The 22,509-nt window shown below is 40.7% G+C and overlaps 1 protein-coding gene and 1 long non-coding RNA gene across 15 annotated transcripts in view; one reads left to right on the forward strand and one right to left on the reverse strand.

Annotated features, from left to right (window-relative positions):
* LOC140641883 (uncharacterized) overlaps nt 1-10,825 on the forward strand; it is an 86,103-nt gene extending 75,278 nt beyond the window's left edge. Inside the window, exons 4-6 of one of the 2 annotated variants that reach the window (XR_012038487.1) lie at nt 5,098-5,237; nt 8,791-8,831; nt 10,497-10,825. This is a non-coding gene — a long non-coding RNA (uncharacterized lncRNA). The remainder of the gene's footprint in view (nt 1-5,097; nt 5,238-8,790; nt 8,832-10,496) is intronic. The other variant, XR_012038486.1, reaches the window with a different exon arrangement.
* PTBP3 (polypyrimidine tract binding protein 3) overlaps nt 1-22,509 on the reverse strand; it is a 152,220-nt gene that overhangs the window by 105,859 nt on the left and 23,852 nt on the right. For 3 of the 13 annotated variants that reach the window (XM_072842358.1, XM_072842359.1, XM_072842360.1), the window contains exon 1: nt 14,502-14,658. In XM_072842358.1, the coding sequence (XP_072698459.1) occupies nt 14,502-14,505 (4 nt within the window). In that variant the 5' untranslated portion in view covers nt 14,506-14,658. Of the gene's footprint in view, nt 1-11,612; nt 11,647-13,472; nt 13,494-14,117; nt 14,138-14,501; nt 14,662-22,509 lie in introns of those variants that run through there. The other 10 variants (XM_072842350.1, XM_072842349.1, XM_072842355.1 and 7 more) reach the window with 7 other exon arrangements.

A 22,509-nucleotide genomic window follows, 5' to 3' on the forward strand; every position in this document is an offset into this window, starting at 1 on the left:
AACCTAAATCTAGCTACAAAAGGAATAGGTAAACTTAAATACATAAGAAAGCAAAAATTTACACAACTACAAAGAAACAAAAAACCCATATTTACAGATGAAAATGCCAACATTCTCTCCTCTTTCAGTAATTAACAGTTCAAAAAGAAAGAAAATCAGTAAGTCTATCAGAAAACTTGCATTTTATTTTCTTTTAAAAGTAATCTGTATACCAAACACGGGGTTCAAACTCACAACCCTGAAATCAAAAGCTGGATGCTCTACTGACTGAGCCAACAAGGCATCCCAGAAGACTTGAATTTTCAACCAACTTATCTTACTGACATTTATAAGGCAATACGCTCAACAAACATAAACTATATAGTCTCTACAAATGAATATAGACCATTCATACAGACCATAAGCTTGACATTAAATTTCAGGAAACCTAAAAAGACTGAAATGATACAGGGGTACCTTGGGTGGCTCAGTTGGTTAAGCATCTACCTTCCACCCAGGTCATGATCCCCTAGTCCTGGGATGGAGCCCTGAATTGGGCTCCCTGCTCAGCAGGCAGTCTACTTTTCCCCCTCCCTCTGTCATCTTCCTCCCCTGCTTGTGCTCTAATTTAAAAAAAAAGGGGGGGGGAGGAGATTAAAATGATATAAAGTAACATTAAAAAACAGTAACATGGGGACACCAGGGTGGCTCAGTGGTTGAGCGTCTGCCTTTGGCCCAGTGCATGATCCTGGGAGTCCTTGGATGAGTCCCACATCGGGCTCCCTACAGGGAGCCTGTTTCTCCTCTCTCTGCCTGTGTCTCTGCCTCTCTGTCTCTCATGAATCAATGAATAAATAAATCTTAAAAAACAAAACAGTAACATGAAGATATCTGGAAAAACTCAAAATATTTAGAAATTAAACCACACACTTAGAAACAATCATGGATCACAGGAAAAGTCAAAATAGAAAATATTTTTTAAAAAAATAAAAATAAATGTTTATAAATAAGAAAGAAGGAAAGAAAAGAAAAGAAAAAAAGAAAAGAAAGAAAAATATTTTAAACTGAGTGAAAATAAAAACCCAGTATATCAGGGGCGCCTGGTGGCTCAGTCAGTTACGTGTCCAACTCTTGGTTTTGGCGTGGGTGGTGATCTCATGGGATCAAGCCACTTCTTGGGTTCCCTGCTCAGCAGAGAGTCTACTTGGAGATTCTTTCCCTCTGTCCCTCCCCGCTACTAAAGCACACCAGTATGTTGGGACACCTGGGTAGCTCAGGGGCTGAGTGTCTGTCTGCCTTTGGCTCAGGGCAAGATTCTGGGCTGGGAATCAAGTCCCACCTTGGACTCCCTGCAAGGAGCCTACCTCTCTCTGTGGGTCTCTCATGAATAAATAAATAAAATCTTAAAAAAAAAAAAAACACCAGTTTGACAAAATATGTAGGATACAGCAAAAGAAATTTAACAACTGAATTAACACAGGATCTATTTTTAAAAACTGAACTCATAATTAAAAACTTTACGACACACACAAAAATGCACCCATAAATAGCTGCACTGAATTTTGTCAAAGATTAAGGAATAAATAATATTTTATACAAACTTTTTATGAAAAGGAATATTTTCTAACTCACGTCAGCTTTGGTCATCTGATATTTTCTATCCTTCAAGGAATTTGAACATTCAAGTTACTTATCTCCTACTTCCTTGCAGTTTTATTTACTCTCAATAAAAATGAAAACAGAACAAAGCAAACTCAAGATGTGGCTAAAGCTGTGTTTAGAGGAAAATTTATAGCAGTAAACTGATTACATTTAAAAATCTCAGGTGAAAATACCAAGTGTTGGTGAGAATTTGTAACAACAGTAACTCTCAAACACTGCCATTACTAATCTAGAACTATCTAATAAAGCTGAACATGTGCATTATCCCTACACCACTCTACTTTTTCTCTTCTGAAGTAGTAAGCAAACCTCTGGTCCCCACTGCCTAGTGTTCACATCCAGGTGTAATACCCTACCCTTCAGTGTAGGCTACGCTACACCTAGTGACATAACTCTAAGAAGAGAATACTTTAGCAAAAGTAAATAGGTTACCCCCTCCCAGATGAAGTTTCAAAAGACTGACTCCTGCTTTACTTGGTTACTTGAGAGAAAGAAATTGCTGAGGCAAGCTGCACTACAGAGATACCCACATGGCAAGGAATTGAGGGCAGCCTTTAGCCAACAACAAATGAGAAAGTGAGGCCCTCAAGTCAACAGCACAGGAGAAACTGACTCCTGTCAAACATGTGAGTAAGCTTGGAAGAAGATTCTTCCACAGAAGATGACTGCAGCATCTACCAACACCTAGACACGTCACATGCAAGAGCCCCAAAGTTAGAGTACTCAGCTAAGCCACACCCAGATTCCTGACCCACAGAAAATATGAGAATAAATCTTAATAATAAAGAGTGAAAGTGATGAAATAGAAAGGCCAACCAAGGAAAAAATAAATGAAACCCAAAATTGCCTTTTGAAAAAGATTGGTAATATTGAAAACCTCTACCTACATCAATCAGCAAACAGAACAGAACGAAAGAAAGACAGAAAGACAGAGAAAGAAAGAAAGAAAGAAAGAAAGAAAGAAAGAAAGAAAGAAAGAAAGAAAGAAAGAAAGAAGAAGAAAGAAAGAAAGAAAGAAAGAAAGAAAGAAAGAAAGAAAGAAAGAAAGAAAGAAAACATGAATTACTAATATTAAAACCGAAAAGAGGGCAGCACGGGTGGCTCAGCGGTTTAGTGCCGCTTTCACTCCAGGGCCTGATCCTGGAGTCCCGGGATCAAGTCCCATGTTGGGCTCCCTCCATACAGCCTGCTTCTCCCTCTGCCTGTGTCTCTGCCTCTCTCTCTCTCTGGGTCTCTCATGAATAGATGAATAAAATCTTAAAAAAAAAAAAAAAAAAAACGAAAAGATGGAAATCATTACAGGTCCTAGAGATTAACAAGATAAGGAAAGATGAACAATTTTATGCCCATAAACAATTTAGCTGCAATGTATAAATTCCTTCAAAGATCCAAATCCAACATGCATTCATGTTAATAAAAAACAGCAATGAACAGAAAAATTTTTTTAACATGAGAAAGGAATCTAAGAAAAACCTACAGCTAACAAAAATAGACTGCTTTCCCTTATAAGCAGGAATAAGATTAAGGAATGTTGTCACCTCTACTTAGCATTATACTAAGGTCTCAAATTTTGGATTAAGGGAAGAAAAAGTCATCCAGATTGGAAAGGGAGAAATAAAACTATAATCACAGATGACATGATCCTGTACATAAAAAAAAAAAAAAAAATCCTAAGCAATTTAAAAAAATACAGTAACAGCAATGTCATAAGTAACAAAGTAAATGTGCAAAGTATTTCTATATATCAACAAGAAAACACAATTTACCATACTAAAATAAGAGGCAACATTTAAAATATACATGTAAACCTGTACAGTGAAAACTATAAAACATAACTAGAATTACAGAAGACCTAAAAAACTGAGATACTCTGTTCCACAGAATACAAGACTCAGAATGGTTGAAATGTCAATTTTTCCCTAACTGACCTACGTAGTCTGTGTAATCCCAGTCATTATCCCAGCTTCTAAATAGAAACTGACAAGCTGATTGTAAATTCTTAAGTAAAATGCAAATGACTTAGTATAGCTGAAACAATATTGATAAACAAAAACAAAGTTGAAGGACTTACAGTACTTGATTTTAAGATGCACTATAAATCAATTGTTAACAAGACAGTGTGATATTAACATAATAAATAGATAATGGATTAAAAAAATCAGTGTGCACTCACAGAGAGTGAGCTGATTTTCAAGTAACAGTACCAACACAACTCATTACAAAATGGAAAATCTTTTCAACAAAAGGTGTCCAACTAACTTAAGATAACCACATGGAAACAAGTCAATCTCCACATCTACCACACACCACGCACAAAAAGCACATATGAGATTCATCTCAGATCTAGCCTTTTTTTAAAAGATCATTTATTTATTTATTCATGAGAGACACAGAGGCAGAGACATAGGCAGAGGGAGAAGCTGGCTCCCTGCGGGGAGCCCGATGTGGGACTCAATCCCAGGACCCCAAAGGCAGACGCTCAACCGCTGAGCCACCCAGGGGCCCCTCAGACCTAATCTTTTATAAAAGTTCAAAGTACAGGACAGCCTCGGTTGTGGTTTAGCGCCACCTTCAGCCCAGGGCCTGATCCTGGAGTCCTCCCTCTGCCTGTCTCTCTCTCTTTCTCTCTCTGCGTCTCTCATGAATAAATTTTTAAAATCTTTAAATAAAAAAAAAAGTTCAAAAAAAAAAAGTTCAAAGTACGGGCTTCTTAAAGCAAACAGAGTATCTTTATATCCTTGGGATGAGCAGATTTCTCAGACTAGAACAGAAAGCTATAACCAAAAAAAGAAAAGAAATTTTTCAAAATTAAATTTTTCTGTTTATCAAAACATTAAGAAATCAGCAGATAAGCAACAGACTAAGAAAAAATATTCACAACACATATATCTGAAAGAGGACTTATACCTAGAATATAGGTATATATTCAAAGAATATATCTCTCTTCAAAGAATAGAGTTCAAATAAAGAAAATATTGAAGATCCCAGGGAAAAAACAGAGGGGAAAGACACCTTACAGACATATAGAGGAATAAAGGTAAGAATTACAGGTTTTTTTCTCATCAGAAACAATGCAAGCTTCAGGAAAGTAGAATGAAATATTTAAAGTATCAAGGGAAGGAAAAAAAATACCACTAACCTAGATTTCTACATGAAAAACATCCTCAAAAGTAAAGGAGGGGGCACCTGGGTTGCTTATTCAATTAAGTTTCTGACTCTTGGTGTCAGCTCAGGTCTAGATGTAAGTTCAAGCCCTGTGCTGGGCTCCACACTGGGCATGGAGCCTACTGTGAAAAGGAAAAAGTAAAGGAGAAATAAAGACTTTCTCCAACAAAAACAAAGAATTGATTGTCAGTAGACCTGTTCTACAATAAATGTTAAAAGAAGTTCTTTGGAGGGGCACCTGGGTGGCTCAGATAGTTAAGTGGCTGCCTTCTGCTCATGTCCTGTTCTTAGGGCCCTGAGATCACGGCCTGCATCTGGCTCCCTCCTAAAGCTCCCCTGCTCAAAAAAGTTCTTTGGAGAGAAGGAAAATTACACACATCAGAAACTCAGACCCACATAAGCAAAGGAAGACTGTGGAAGAAAAGATGAAGGTAAAATAAAATATTTTATACATCTTATTCCTAATTGATCTAAAAAACAAGTGTCATAACAGTAACAATGTATTGGATGATTATTCCACTTGGTTAAGCGAAATGAAGGATAATAATGTCATAAGAGACAGGAAGGAATAAATGAAAATGCTGCCATAAAGTAACTGCACACTGAAGCAGTGTAGTGTTAAAGGTGGATTTTGAGGAGTTGTAAATGTATATGGCATGCACTAGAATGTATAGGGAAACCACTAAAAAAAGGTTTAAAGTAAAATTAATATGCTAAGAGGAGATAAATGAAATCATACAAATTGTTCAATTAAAACCAAAGACGGTGGGCAGCCTGGGTGGCTCAGTGGTTTAGCGCCGTCTTCAGCCCAGGGTGTGATCCTGGAGACCCGGGATGGAGTCCCACGTCAGGCTCCCTGCGTGGAGCCTGCACCTACCTCTCTGCCTGTGTCTCTGCCTCTTTTCTCTCTGTGTCTCTCATGAAAAAATAAATAAAATCCTTTTTAAAAAATTTTTAAAAATAAAAAATAAATACAACCAAAGAAGGCAAAAAATGAGAGAAAGAAAATAAAAACAAAGAACAAGTCAATGAACAGTATTAAAAAGAAAATCGCAGCCCCAAAATGGCATCACTTAAGACAAATCACCAAATCTTGACTTAATACCTAACCTAATGGCAGTTTCAACCTCCCCCAGAATTGTCTTAACGCGGTCAGTCAGGAATTTTCTGAGCAGCATCAACGAGGTAATCCTTCCCACAGCCCTCTCAATCTCCCAAAGGAAGATGAGGTAATCTGCATAATAAGACCCCCAATAAAGAAGGTGATCTTGCCTAAACAATCCTTTCTTTCGCTAATAACTTCCTGCCCCACCTTCCTTTCCTATGAAAACCTTCCTTCTCTGTTGTACAACACCTTAAAGCTCCCCTCTACTTATTAGTTGGGATACTGCCTGATTCATCAATCACTTATTAATAAATCCAACAGATCTTCAAATTTACCAGATTGATTTTGTGTAACAACAGAAAACAGTTATGAACAAGGTAGATATTAGTCCAAGTAAATCATCCCTTGACGTGTGAATGGTCTACGTACACCAATTATAAGAAAGACTGTCAGAGAGGATTAAACAAAGACCCTGCTAGGGGCACCTCTGTGGCTCAGCCTATTAAATATCTACTTTCAACTCAGGTCATGATCCCAGAGTTCTGGGATCCAGCCCAGCATTGGCTCCCCTGCTCAGCGGGGGAGCTTGCTTTCCCTCTCCCCTTCACCTCAAATGCAGTCATCCTTGTTTGCTTGCTTACCTTCTCAAATAAATAAAATCTTTTTCTTTTTAAGGCCTTACCATAATGCTGTCTTCAGAAAACACTTTTTTTTTTTTTCAGTTTTTCATCTATTTATTTAAGTAACCTCTACACCCAATGTAGAGCTGGAACTCACAATCCCGAGATCAACCAAGAGTTGCAGGCTTTTCTGACAAAGCCAGCCACGCACCACAACAAAGAAATCTATTTTTAAAAAAATAGGTAGGGGTGCCTGGGTCACTCAGTCTGTTAAGCTCAGGTCATGATTTCAGGGTCCTGATATGGAGCCCTGCTCGGGCTCCCTAATTAGCAGGATATCTGCTTCTCCCTCTGCCCCTCCCAACTGCTGGTGTGCGCTCTCTCCGCTACCTCTCTCAAATAAATAAATAAGACCTCTTAAATATAATAATAATTTTTTTAATTGGCAAAGGGGCTTCTGGGTGATATAATCGGTTAAGCAGCCCACTCTTGGTTTCAGTTCGGGTCAGGTCATGATCTCAGGGTCCCAAGATCAAGCCCTAGGTGGGGCTCTGTGCCAAAGCGGAGTCTGCCTAAGACTCTTTCTCCCTCTACCCTCCATGCCCTCTCTCACCCCCCGCTAAATAAATAAATAAATAAACAAATAAATAAATCTTTTTAAAAAATAGATAAAAGCATTAACAGACACTGATAAAAAGATAAGTGAATGGCTAAAAATACATGAAAAAGGTAGAAAAAAACCAAAAAGGTTCGTCAGCCATTTTGGTTACACCCACTAGAATGGATAAAAGTGAAGACCGGCAATATCATGTGTAAACAAGGATGTGGGCAAACTAAACTCTAATACGAAGCTAGTTAGAGTATAAAGCGGTATAACATTTAACAAAATAGTCTGACAGTTTCTTTCAAATTTAAACATACACATTACCTAATTCTACTCCCAGATACGGTGTAGAATTAAACATACATCTACCCAGACACAAATGCTTATAGCCACTTTATTCATGATAGCCCAAATCTGTAAAGAACCCAAACATCTACCAACTGGAGAATAGATTTTTAAATACTGTAACACATTTACATAATAGAATACTCTCAGAAGGGCAGCCCCGGTGGCGCAGTGGTTTAGCGCCGCCTGCAGCCTGGGGTGTGATCCTGGAGACCAGGGATCGAGCCCCATGTCAGGCTCCCTGCATGGAGCCTGCTTCTCCCTCTGCCTGTGTCTCTGCCTCTCTCTTCACTCTCTCTGAATGAATGAATAAATAAATCTGAAAAAAAAAAAAATACTCTCAGAAATTAAAAAAAAAAAAAAAGAACTACTAATACAGGTAACATGGCCGAATCTAAAAATCATTTTGTAAAAAAAATAAAATAAAATAAAATAAAATAAATAAAATAAAATAAAATAAAATATAAATAAATAAATAAAAATCATTTTGTTAAGAGGCACCTAGTTGGTTCAGTCAGTTGAGCTACCACTTGAGCAAGGGGACTCTTGGTTTTGGCTCAGGTGGTGGTGATCTCAAGGTCCTGAGATGGGGCCAAGACAGTGCAAAGTCTGCAGAGGACTCTCTCTACCTTCCACCCACCCTGTCTCCCTCTAAAATAAATACATCTATAAATAAATACATACATACTAAAAATCATTTTGCTGAGTAAAAGAAGCCAGACATCAAAGAGCTTACACTGTATATATGATGTGCAAATGTTTTATTCCATTTACATTAAGTTCAGAAACAAAATTAATCTATGATGATAGAAATCAGAACAATTGTCTAGAAAGAGTCTGTAAAAAGACAACAACGAACATTTTGGAGTGATGTTCTATTGCCTTGACTGGGGAGTAGGAAACTCAGGTAGATACATTTGTCAAAATGTATTGCACTATATCCTTGAGAACTGTGCATTTCACTCTATGTAAATTAAAACTCAATTTTAAAAAATGTCCAGCAAAGGCCTTCTATACTTTGTATATATCAAACAAAGCTTTTTCTGAAAAGGGCCAGAAAGTAAATATTTTAGGCTTTGTGGTCATATGATCTCTGCTACAATTATTCAACTCTATCATTCTAATCGTGAAAGTCATCAGACAATATGGAATTAGCATGGCTGTGTTCCAACAAAACTATTTACAAAACAGGTGGCAAGCTGGATTTGGTCCACAGGCTGTACTTTGCTAAGCTCTACTCAAGCAAATAAAAAATTGATCTTCAAAATTAATTTAAATATGCTATATCGTTTTCTCCTTTATATTGACAGGCATGCTAATTATTAGAAGCCAATTTCAGTCCTTACTAAAGGTGAGTTTTTCTATATTCATCTAATCATTTAAAATAGGAAGACTACACAGAAAATGCATGGAATATCATTTTAAAAAGTAATGTTTTAGGGGCGCCTGGGTGGCTCTGTTGGTTAACAGGCCAGATTCTTGATTTCAGCTCAGGTCATGATCTCGACGTCATGAGACTCAGCAGCATCAGGCTCCTGGACTCCATGGGGAGTCTGCTTCTCTCCCTCAGCCCCTTCCTCCACTCATATGAGAGAGAAACAGAATATGAACGGGGGAAGGGGCACAGGAAGAGGGACAAGCAGACTCACTGCAGAGTAGGGAGTCCGACAGGGACTCTGAGATCATAACCTGAAACAAAGTTGGACTCAACGGACTGAGCCACCCAGGTGCCCAAAAATCATTTGTTTTAATAACTACTATCATATTTTGGAAAAATAACCATAAATATGGGAAATACTTGAGTTTGGCATAAACTAGTTAGTAAAATAAGCTGGAAATTTAAAATACACTTAGGTATACACACAAAAAGCTATGTTACCCACAATGCTGACAGTTTGTTTTATCTGATATAATAAAGTTCTGGACACATGTTCATTATCAGTCATCTCTAAAAACAATTCAGCTTTCTTTTCCTAAAATAAAGGATTTCATATTTAAGGGTATTTTTAATTCTTTAAAAGCTAGTTTTAAAAGTGAAATTCATATTATTTTTCTGAATCCGGGAAAGCCAACTTTATGGAGCATAACCTGAAATCCACTCTTCCCACTGGCTAAAACTATTTGTTGTATCATATTCAAATAGCAAACAGAGGAAGGTAAGTAACTGACATTCTTAAGGGACTCATTTAATTTGCTAATTTTGGTTTATATAATCTAGATGAATTATGAGCCTTCTTACTAGCCTATTACCTGGTAACTAAACTCTTTGGATGGGATCCAAAAGAAGTAGAAAATCTTAGGACAAATTCTCCATATAATGAGTAATATTACAGACATTTCCAGTATTTAACTCTACAAAAATATAGGTTGCCTAGTGAAACAACTAATCAGCTTATCTTTTCTGAGTAGGATCTATGTTTTCAAAGTGCTTGCTGCTAAACAGGTAGTCAGAAATCCAAATCATGTATTCAAATCTGAATGCCATGCCTAATCTTTTTATCAAGATATATTTTCCCCACAATAAAAAAGACATAATACCCCTTCAAGCATAATTTCTCAACTCAAAAATGGTAAAATTTTTTTTAATGTTTCCTGTATTCATTTTTGCTAGATAAACTCTATAATCACAAATTACATTTTGGATAAGACCAAACATTCACTTTAAATATCCTTTCCCTCACAGGTACCTACAGACACCGAAAGTGATCCTAGATAGGAGCCTGCAGTTTCTAATCTCTTAGTGTCATTCCCAAAAGAGAAACTGACCTAAATGTCTGTGGGGGGGGGAGGGGGAAGAGGAGGAGGAAGAGGAGGAGGAGGAGGAGAAGGAGAAGGCGGCGGCCAGCATCTCACTAAAGAAGTTCCTCCATTTATTTTCAATTCATGAAATATGTTCAAAGTTTGCCAAAACAAGCTAACTCCACCCTACTTCAAAAGACAGTAAAAGCAGTAGTTCCCAATTATGTTAATCTCAGAATCCTATTGTTAGTTTCATATGCTATTATGTTTATTTAAGGTATTTTAAGAATATGGGCATCACCACCAGATCCAGTAACTGCAAATGTGGAAGTGCTGAAATTGCTTGCAAGAAGAGATGATGAAGAGATGGAAGACAGAAAGTGGTCAAACAACTTCACATAAAGTACTTATAAACATGAATTATTTATTTTTGTTCCCTCTAGTAATCCAAACTATAAGTGACCTCTAGAACTAGATTCTCTACTCAGCTATATATTAAATACCAAATTGCTAAAGGAAACTTTAAAACACTCGTTTATATTTTAAAAGCCTCATAGTGATTAAACATTGTTTACTTGATTTATATTTTAGAATTCAATAAAGAAGACTGATAAAACTTAAGTGACTTAACTTAGAAGAATTATTACTGTAAGATATTAATTTTCCAGCTCTCCTGTTCACTTTCTTTCTAGACAGACCAGACCCTTTATTATTAGCAGCTAGTTATTACAAAAAAAAAAAAAAAAAAAGAAAGAAAAAAAAAAAAAAGGTCAGGCTTTGGAACCAGGAAGACATGGGTTTGAACTCTGGTGCACCACACCCTGAAAACAAACTTTCTGAAACTATCTTTACATCTCTAAAATGGGAATTTATTAATACCTACCTTGAAGGACTGTTATAATTAGTGAAATATGTGTAAAGCAGTTGGCACATACTAGGAACTGAAGAAACTTTAGCTGCTATTATTATTTTACTACTCATAAGCACATCCAAGAGGAGATATAAGAACAAACATGATAGGGTTTGTTCTAGGCTAGGCTACACTTAACTGCTACATTTAACTGCAGCAGTTAAACTGCTACATTTAACTGATAAAACAAAACAAAACAAAATCAAATAAACACAACTCTGATAGTTCATGTAAAATTTGGAGCTGAACTCTTTTTGTTCACAATTTAAGTATATAATATTGTATAGCCCCTCTTTATAAATGTGTAAAATCTAAATCAGCTACAGATCCACTTATTTTGAAACTAAATAAAAATGAAAGGTTATTATCACACAATAAAACAGAATAACTTTATGAACAGGTTAGATGATATCATCACTGGGGGGGGGGATGCGGAAACTAAGATTTTAAAAGGCTTATGAAAGGATAGTAAAAGAGTCCTACCTTTAAACCGACTGCTATAAGATCTGTAACAACACTGTATGGAAAAAGTAAAAAGAGAAAATGGAAAACAAAGTTAGAGAACAAGTTTTTAAAAGACAGAGAGAATAAAATTAAAGAAAAAAGAAAAGCATTATAATAATAAAAATTAATAAAAATAAGAATGTGATGAGTTGTGAAATGTTAATTCAAAGAAAAGTGATGGGACAGTCTAGCAACAGCAGAGTGTAAAAGCAAAGCTTTCACTACAAGTAACAAATAGCAAATGAAATTATTTTAGTATTTATTAAAGTATAGCTGTGTGTCAATAAGTAATACGTGTTTATCCATTTACCTCTATTTAACAAATCCAAATCAAAACTCAAAATCGCCAAAGTTCATTATTTTAACTTTAACTCAATTGCCATGTTTAAGATTTTAAGTGAAATTTTAAGCTAGTGAGTGGCTTTTAAAGAAATAGAAGGTATCTTGCAAATTTGCATCTACCACCCAAAACAGCTCATCAAAATATAGCTAATATAGTTTCTCAAAACTAAAATAAATGCAAATATCAAATTTCAGACATGAAAATTTTCAAAGATCTGCTTTTTGAAAAAACTGCACCACATCAAAACCGTGTTTAAGTATAAATTATCTCAGGAGGAAATCAACACGTTACACACACACACACACAAAAGACAGTTGGGATTTGAGGAAGATCTAGAAAGACAGACTGGACTGGTGGTTTGTTGTTTCTTTTTTAACTATCCAAAATAATGAAAATGGGTCTTTTCAGGCTGTGGGAAAATGCAGAAAGTTAACGAGCCTCCTGAAAGCAAACATTCACTGTGTTCAAAACCACATCCCTTAACCCCAAGGTGTATAAACTCCTACAAACTTCTTTCCAAACAAAAATCTATCTTTTCTCATCCCAAAGAAATCATCTGCAGTAACAGTGTACCTATCTCCTAAGAGAAAGCTCCAACCATATTCTATATATTAATAACCTATAATGCCATTACTTAATAAAAGTAAACAAATTTATGACGCTAGATTGTTCAATGATGCAAACTGCTTTGAACAATAACCATGTCGATTTTTTATTTTTCCTTACAAACTTCTGAAACTTGAAATTCATTTATCTGAAACTTAAATGTACCAAATAACCCGTTTGTGCAGAGAAAATAAGATGGTATTGGTCCTGAACCTACCTTCCAGAATGTCTTACTGCCCCACACACTTAAACCAACAAACTCATTCTTAGCTTTAAAACCATATATAGGATGAAGAGTTATTACACCATCTGAAAGAGCATGTTTGCGCTTCTCAGTTACCCAAGAATTTAACAGCCGAGACGCAGAACTCGAGTCCTCTTTGTCATCACTATAAATTTTCCAACACAAAAAGCTACACTGCTTCCACAGCTCGAGTCCAACCGTCTAACGACAACGCCTTCGACACAGGGAGACACTAACTTCACAGCCTCCCTGAACTGAAATATCGGCGTCATCACACAAATAATGAAAACACCCAACTTTGCACACCTCTGAGCTGTAACTGAATGAGGTGACGTGAAATGAAAAGAGTTTTCGACAAGCGCTCTCGGAAAAGTTTCAACTAGAGAATGAAAATAGCTTCAATTGGCTTGAAACGAAACACAGAACATCAGCACCCTCCATGAAAGCTGCAATCGCATTCTAACGCCCGCAGCCGCGTGCAATTAGCATTCAAATGAGTTGATCTAAATACCACACGGATTTAATGTCACAAAAGTAGATAAATGAGGTCTAACGAAGGCAAAAACTGTTGGAAGAGCCCATTGTCTTTGCACAGACAGCAGGGCAACAGTCATCAACTAGATGGTAACACGCACACGGCTCTTACCGTTTACGCAAGTTCCACGTATCCTACGACCTAGGGCTTTGCAGATATCTTGTCCTCAAAAAGCAAGTAAAAGGCCAGACAAAACCTCAAATACGTAAGGAGAATAAGTTAAGTGGACGTGCAAGCTCTAACAGAACTGGAGCGGTCTTAAAAACCTTGAGATACATATGCCACCTTCAATCCACCAAGACCCTAATCCAGCCGTTTCTTGCAACATGAAACGATATGCCAGGTCCCACGCCATATCCCTGGGTCCTCGGAAATGTTCCTATCAGTGATCCCGTATCTGTTTTGATCACGGACCTCGTTAACTTTTAGAGCGTCTGAAAGCTGCCCGAAAATTGCAGAAATTCAAGAAGTTTCTTTGGGGGGGGGAGGGGGGCCGTGGGGGGGGCGGAGTCCACGGTCGCCAGGTCCAGACGCCCGGTGTACAGAGGTCGTGCGCACAGCGCGCAGCCCGGGTCCGAGACCGCGGCGGGCGGGACCCCCCGAAGCCCCCCCTCCCGCAGCCCAGCCCCGCCCCGCCCGTCGCCGCCCCCCCGCGGCGGGCCCCCCGGCTTCGCGACCAGGTCGCCGCCCAGACGTGCCCCGACGCGTGCGCTCGCCTCCCCGCCAGGGGAAGCTCCGGCGCTCGCCCCACCTCACCGGTAAACAGCAACTCCCCGAGCGGGAGCTCGCCCGCCCCGAGCGCCGCCTCCGCCTCCCCCAGCGCAGCGCACCATTTTCTGAGAGGAAGTGCCGGCAGGCCGGGCCGGGCTCCCCGGACCCCGCGCGCCGAGGGCGGACCCCGGCGCCCGGCGGCGGCACCGGCTTCCCTCCGCTTCCGGGTGCGAGGCTGTGAAGGGGCGGACATTACGGGGGCGCCTCGGGGGGGCGGGCGGCAGGAGAGGCGGCGGCGGCGGCGGACCGCCCCTGCGATGCGGGGCGCCCGGAAGCCCCGCCGTCGGGCTCGGCCGGGGGGTCGCGCGTCCGGCCGCGGAGCCGAAAGGAAGCGGGGCAGGCGCAGCCGCTGCGCCTCCGAGGACTTACCCATCCATGGCCCAGACGGAGGAGCGCACGGCGCGGGGACGGACGGGCTCACCGCGAGCGGAGGGCGCAGGCGGCGGGCGCCGGGCGGCTCCGGGGACGGGCGAGCGGCGCCTCTCCGGAGCCCCGCCGGCTGGGAGGTGGAGGAGAGTGGGAAACAGGGGCGGAGACCAGGGACGCTCCCGCCACCGCCGCGCCCCCGCGTCCCCACCCCGCAGGCGCGTCCCCGCCTCGCCTCGCCCCGCCCCCGTGCGTCGACGCCCTCCCTCCGCCCCGCCCCCCGGCGGCCTCCGGCTCGGCCCCAGGGCGCCCTCTCCAGGCCGCCGCCCGAAGGCCCCGCCTCCCGGCCCGGGTCCCCCGCGCGCACGCGCGCCCCGCCCCCGCCTCCCGCCTGCGTCCACGGGAGCGCGCGCCTTGTGCTGCCCGCGTCGCCGCCCCGCCCGCGGGCCCCGCCGGCTTTCCCGCGCCGCCGCCGCCGCCGCCGCTGCCCGGCCGCCGGGCTCGGACCCCGCCGTCCCGCCGCGGGGAGAGCGCTGCAGACCCGGCCCTGGAGCGGAGGTAGGCGTGTGCCGCCGGGACCCCCGAACCGCGGCGGGCTGGTGGGCGGGGCTGGCGGGGGCGGGGCCGCGCGCTCCCGGGGCCCTGCAACCCCCGGGGGGGCTCGGGTTCGGGACCCGGGCGGGGGCCGCCGGGGTCCCCCCCGGATCCTGGGAGTCGGTTGCTGGGACCGCACCGGCCCGATGGCTGTGGTTGGACTGAAAGGAGCGAGACCGCCGGAACTTGAGGACCTCTCGGGGGTGAACAGCCTTACAGCCGCTGGCTGCTGGGTTTGAATTCACCTGAAACACTCTTTGCACAATGTGCAATGGCCACTATGTTGCCAGCATTTTATATAGTTTTGCATATGCCTCCGTATAAAGCAACAAACAGGGCGGCCCGGGTGGCTCAGCGGTTTGGCGCGGCCTTCAGCCCGGGGCGTGACCCTGGAGACCAGGGATCGAGTCCCCCGTCCGGCTCCCTGCATGGGGCCTGCTTCTCCCTCTGCCTGTCTCTGCCCCCCACCCCTCTCTGTGTCTCTCATGAATAAATAAATAAAATCTTTACTTAAAAAAAAAAGAAAGAAAAGCAAATCCTACGAGGGAGAGAGTATTCCTTTTTTTTTTTTTTTTCAGATGAAAGTGTAGACACTGATTGAGGTGCCCACAACTTCACAGCCATTAGAGCCCCTTCCTCTCGTCTGAGCAAAATTATGCATATAACTAGTGGCAACTCGCTTGTTTTCCCTTTTATAGTTTGTCTAGTTCTAAAATTCCGAGATTTTTCAATTCACAGATCATCAAAACTTGAGCCACTAAACGCTGTCCTCGACCAAATTCCTAACCTGGGTATTAAGAGGGGGGGTGCTCCCTCTCAGCCTCCTCACTTGAAAAGTAACAAGAGGCTCCATCCTTTATCCTTGCTAATATATCCTGCTTTTAAATAAGTAGGTGCTACTAAGATGACTTAAAACTGTCGGTTCATCCATCATGAAGTCATTATTTATTGAGTGTTTACTATGTGCCAAGCACTGCAGGTATAACCAAGAAAATCAGCTTCCAGCTTTTATGGTTGAATGAATTCCTGGATCGCTTTATTCTTGGCCCAAAAAAAAATTTTTTTTTTCCAAATAGCTCAGGTCTCTGGGACCCTATTTTTAAAAAACTGTATCTTACTCCAATCGCTCTTTCCAAAAGACGAAATGTATTTTGTATGTTAAATCCAAGTATTAAGTTGCAGTTGTAAACATTGCCACCCCACATTGCCAGATGGTTGTTAAAAATATGAGCAAGACCAGTCCTTGATGCAATCTTGATATTGTTGTTTTGGAGATATAGTCTGTTGATGAAATGTCTTTAATATTTTTTTAGCTACACAAGTAACATAAACATACATGCTCCTTTTGCAAAATTGAAATAGTATTAAATATTAAAAATGTATGGTTATATTTCTTCACAACGTACCCCCTACCCATGATAACCAGTGCAAAAATTCTGTGAGCATGCTCCTAGACCCTCACCATTTTTATTTGTTCTTTTTCCTTAAAAATTCTAGAGATTTTTTTTCATAGCAGTACTTTTCATCTACTCAATTTGAGTTTTTTACATTTCTTTTTATTTTCTCTTTGTAAGTAATTTTTTTTCAAATTTTTATTTTAATTATCGTTAGTTATCATACAGTGCAATATTGGTTTAAGGAGCAGAATTCAGTGGTTCATCACTTAAATACAACATCCAGTGCTCATCATAACAAGTCCCCTTCTTAATACCCGTCACCCATCTAGCGTAGCCCATCTCTCAGCCACCTCCAACCATCAACCCTCGGTTTGTTCTCGACCATTAAAAGTCTCTTTGGGGGGCTTTTAAGGAGTCAGTTGGTAGTCTGCCTTTGGCTCAGGTCATGATCTCAGGGTCCTGGGATCAAGCCTCAAAGCAACCTCACAACGTTAGCATCAGGCTCCCTGCTCAGCAGGGAGTCGTCTTCTCCCTCTCCCTCTGTGCCTCCACCCTGCTTACTCTCTTGCTCTCTCTCCCAGTTAAATAAATAAAATCTTAAAAAAAAAAAAAGTCTCCTATGGTTTGTTTCCTTCCCTCTTTTTTCTCTCTGATATGTTCATCTGTTTATTTCTTAAATTCCACATATGAGTGAAATCATATGATATTTGTCTTTGTCTGATTTATTTTGATTAGCATAATACACCCTAGCTCCATCCACATCATTGCAACTTAATTCATTTTAATACTGCATAGTATATCATAATTTCATGTACTGTAATTTATTTAACCTTTTCCAAAATAATGGAAGTTTACATTGTTTCTAATTATTTGAAATAACAATATTGCAAAGATCATTGTATATGTATGAGCATCTTTGCACACATGATTATTTCCTGGAAGAAATTCCTAGAAGTAGAATTGCAGAACAAAGGGTATAAACATTTTCAAATTTGATAAATATTGCCAAAATGATTCCAAAAAAACTACCACTTTACATTTCCTTTATTTCAAAGAACAGAGTTGTCTTTTTCTTAGTCCCATGCCTTAAGATAGTTGACAAATACCAGTAGTAAAAAATAAATGTGAAGTCAATCTGAAACTATTACTAACAATAACTGCAAAGTCTCCCATGTAAAAATAGTGTCCTTGACTAAAATGAACAACTGATGTTTCCTAGAAACTTAACATCCCATTTTACAACAGAAGCCTAGATAGAAGAAAACAGCTCACAACAGAAGCAAGGTAAACCTTGCTGTTTCCCTTGCCGCTTGGTCATAAATTCAAAAGACTTGCTGATAGAGCTCCCTAAATTGGTAAATCCCTCTGATTCAGAACAGTGGACAGAATGGAATTTAGGTGGTCTTAGACCACTTTTAGAATCCTCGCTATTCCCATAGTCCATATGGCATGGGAAAATTACAGCCTTCTACAATCTCAGCAAAAGTTTCTGAGTTTGCAGAATGTTGGGATATCATCCACATGACCTATCTTGTCATGAGAACTTGATGTTCTACATAGCAGCTTTTTGATAGTGAAGAGAGTAACAGGTTATCTATTTGCTGAATGTGCCTTACTTTTGAAAAGTAACATAGTTATGATAACTTAGTTTATGTATTTTCTAAGGTTTTACTTCTTTGTGTTTTTGTTCTAATTTGTCTAAGAAATTCCCCTGAAACACCTTCACTGAGAAGAGAGGCCCTCACACACACACCCAGTTATGTTTGGACAAAATGTAACCTTCGAACATTTGCTTTATGGCATTCCAGTAAGCAGTGACAGTTAACATTTAACTAATATTACCCTATTCGTATTTACAGGTAAGGCTTCTTAAGACATCCATGTAATAGATTCTAGTATAGGTCAAAAATAAGATCAGCCATTAGGTGAATCTGGAAAGTGGACATTATAATATTTTATCCCATGATAAATACAAAAATTATAATCATTAACATGTGTTCCTTAAAATAGAAACATCTGGAATTGTACTGAGGGAAAAAAGCTAAATTCAAAAGGTTACATTATTATATGATACCATTCATATATAATATTCTCAAAATGAAAAAAACTACAGAGATGGAGAACAGATTAGTGGTTCCAGGGTTTAGGAACCGGGGTGGGAGGGTATAAAAAGACAAGACGGGTGGATGTGACTGTAACAGAGTAGCAAGGTTATGTTTGTGGCAATAGAATAGTTCTGCATCCTGATTGTGGGACTGGTTATACAGGTGTACACCTGACGAAATTGCATAGAATTTTAGACACATAAGTGCATATAAAACTAGCAAAATCTGAATAAGATTTGTGGATGTTGGGATGCCTGGGTGTTTCAGTGGTTGAGCATCTGCCTTCGGCCCAGGGCGTGATGCTGGGGTCCTGGGATCGGGTCCCATGTCAGGCTCCCTGCTTAGAGCCTGCTTCCCTCTCTGCCTGGGTCTCCACTGCTCTCTCTCTCTCTCTGTGTGTGTCTCTCATGAATAAATAAATCTTTTTAAAAAGATAAAAATTATAAAAAAGATTTGTGGATGTTACTGATGTCAATGTCCTGGTTTTGTTACAGATAAGATGTTACCATTGGAGGAAACGGTGAGAGTACACAGGACCTCTTTGTACTGACTTTTCAACTTAATGTGAATCTACAGTTACTTCAAAATAAAAGAAATTTTGCAGAATGTTCCCTTAACACTTGTTATTTGTTCAATAGTTAAGTAAAGCAAACTTCAAAGGCTTAAGAAAAATGTGTGGGAGTATAATTCATATTTTTCAGACTAGATCACCTTAGTAGTCAAACTGGGTTATAATAGCTTACACACACGGAGTCTAACAGACTGCCCGATCTATTGAACTGTGAGCCTGAATTTAAAGTCCTTTCTAAGGGCATCTGGGAGGCTCAGCAGTTGAGCATCTGCCCTTGGCTCAGGTCATGATCCCAGGGTCCCGGGATCGAATCTCACATCAGGCTCCCCACAGGGAGCCTGCTTCTCCCTCTGCCTGTGTCTTTCCCTCTCTCTGTGTGTCTCATGAATAAATAAATAAAACCTCAAAAATAAATAAGTAAAGCCCTTTCTAACTGAGGAGGCTTGAAAATGTCTCCTACTGACTGACGTCTCCTACTAGGTGTCATGTCCATTTTCCTTGACCTGTGCCTGACCCTGACATAATCATCTCCACATGAAAGTCTGCTATGACCAATGCCTGGTTCAGGGGACTCCAAAGTTTGCATGAAAGGTGCAACATGTCACCTATCACTGTCCTAGAGTAGGAACTGCCAACCCATGTCAAAGTTGCATTGGATTTTCCAGAGCACTTTTCTGAAAGGCGGAATTCCTTTCCCCTATTTGTCATACTCTATCACCTGGGTCCCACTGTCCCTCAAAGTGTTTTATTTTTTTATCTTTTTTAAGATTTTTTTTGTAAATTTATTTTTTATTGGTGTTCAATTTGCCAACATATAGAATAACACCCAGTGCTCATCCCATCAAGTGCCCCCCTCAGTGCCCGTCACCCAGTCACCCCCAACCCCCACCCACCTCCCCTTTCACCACCCTAGTTTGTTTCCCAGAGTTAGGAGTCTCTCATGTTCTATCTCCCTTTCTGATATTTCCCACTCATTTTTTCTCCTTTCCCCTTTATTCCTTGTCACTATTTTTCATATTCCTCAAATGAATGAGACCATATGATGTTTGTCCTTCTCCGATTGACTTATTTCACTCAGCATAATACCCTCCAGTTCCATCCACATCGAAGCAAATGATGGGTATTTGTCATTTCTAATGGCTGAGGAATATTCCATTGTATACATGGACCACAGCTTCTTTGTCCATTTATCTTTCGATGGACACCAAGGCTCCTTCCATAGTTTGGCTATTGTGGACATTGCTGCTATAAACATCGGGGTGCAGGTGTCCCGGCATTTCATTGCATCTGTATCTTTGGGGTAAATCCCCAACAGTGCAATTGCTGGGTCATAGGGCAGATCTATTTTTAACTCTTTGAGGAATCTCCACACAGTTTTCCAGAGTGGCTATCCCAGTTCACATTCCCACCAACAGTGCAGGAGGGTTCCCCTTTCTCCGCATCCTCTCCAACATTTGTGGTTTCCTGCCTTGTTAATTTTCCCCATTCTCACTGGTGTGAGGTGGTATCTCATTGTGGTTTTGATTTGTATTTCCCTGATGGCCAGTGATGCAGAGCATTTTTCTCATCTGCATGTTGGTCATGTCTATGTCTTCCTCTGTGAGATTTCTGTTCATGTCTTTTGCCCATTTCATGATTGGATTGTTTGTTTCTTTGGTGTTGAGTTTAATAAGTTCTAGACCACTCTCTTGCACCATACACAAAGATAAACTCAAAATGGATGAAAGATCTAAATGTGAGACAATATTCCATCAAAATCCTAGAGGAGAACACAGGCAACACCCTTTTTGAACTTGGCCACAGTAACTTCTTGCAAGATACATCCATGAAGGCAAGAGAAACAAAAGCAAAAATGAACGATTGGGACTTCATCAAGATAAGAAGCTTTTGCACAGCAAAGGATACAGTCAACAAAACTCAAAGACAACCTACAGAATGGGAGAAGATATTTGCAAATGACGTATCAGATAAAGGGCTAGTATCCAAGATCTACGAAGTTTTTAATAAAACAGCATTTTTCCATTTTTAGTCACAGAAAATCATTTAGGATTTAGACCTGGGTTTATGGGGCTAGGTTAGAGAACCACCTGAGTGATGATCACCACCGTGTTCCAAGTGTCATGATTCCCCAAAGCACCAACATTTTGTCCTTAAAACTCATGGGCACCACTCTCTACCCTGAAGGTGCGTTCTTAACCTAGGAGATTCCTTGACCCCACTTAGAAGTCCATCTTCTGGAAACAGAGGTCGGCACTCCTCTTCAGATATGCTCAAGTATATTTGCTCCCATTTATTTCCAAGCTGAGATGCCTAGTGCCATAAAAAGAATTCCATTCACCAACTTTAATTATCAAAGAACTAGAAAAGGGACATTGTTTACGTAATAACACCTCTGCCTACGTAATAAAATGAACAACAGTGTGCAATGGTTAAGAATGTGATCTAGAGCCAGCCTACCTCATTTAGAATCTTAGATCTTCATGAAGTCTGTGTAGCATTGCATTGCACTGGCCCAGTTTCTCATGAAGCAGAATTTCCCAACCATTGCCATCTGCTGTGGAATGCTTTGAGAGGAGAAACTTTCTTAGGACCAGCAGTTTAAAGATGTTCAGTGATGAATTCTTGTGACTACGAACCTATTTGGCTCAGGCATGGACATTAACTTACTGAATATTGCTTTTTTTTTTTTTTGAATATTGCTTTTTTTTAAGACTTTATTTTTACATGAGAGATACAGAGAGAATGGCAGAGACATAGACAGGCTCCCTACAGGGAGCCTGATGTGGGACTCGATCCCAGGACCCCGGGATCACAACCTGAGCCAAAGGCAGATGCTCAACCACTGAACCACCCAGGTTCCCCTGAACATTGCCTTTAACAATGACATGCCTGAGGATTCTAACACCTGCCTGTGTTATGTGGTCAGAGCAGGCCTCTTTGGCACTATGGGTTTGACCATCATGTTTGTGTCAGATGTGAACGAGGCCAAGATCATCAAGGCCTTGCAGGATCGCTTTGGGGTCAGCATTAGCAAGCTGCCTGCCATGATAGACATTTCATCATACATCGAACAGACGCAGTAGAGGAAGCCCACCCATTCTGGAATGTGCCTGTCTCTCTCTCTTTGGGAGACAAAACCAGATGTGGGAGTGAAGGTGACACTACTGCCACCCATCCCCAACCCCCACCCCATGGCTTCCCTCTTTTGCATTACCACCACTCCTAAACAGCCATCTCCTGATTTGTGTATTAAGTTTTTAAGAGTTTATAGACCAGGGATGCCTGGGTGGCTCAGTGGTTGAGCATCTGCCTTCAACTCAGGTGGTGATCCTGGGGTCCTGGGA

This window comes from Canis lupus, chromosome 10 (genome assembly GCF_048164855.1).
Source record: "Canis lupus baileyi chromosome 10, mCanLup2.hap1, whole genome shotgun sequence".
Lineage (NCBI taxonomy): Eukaryota > Metazoa > Chordata > Mammalia > Carnivora > Canidae > Canis > Canis lupus.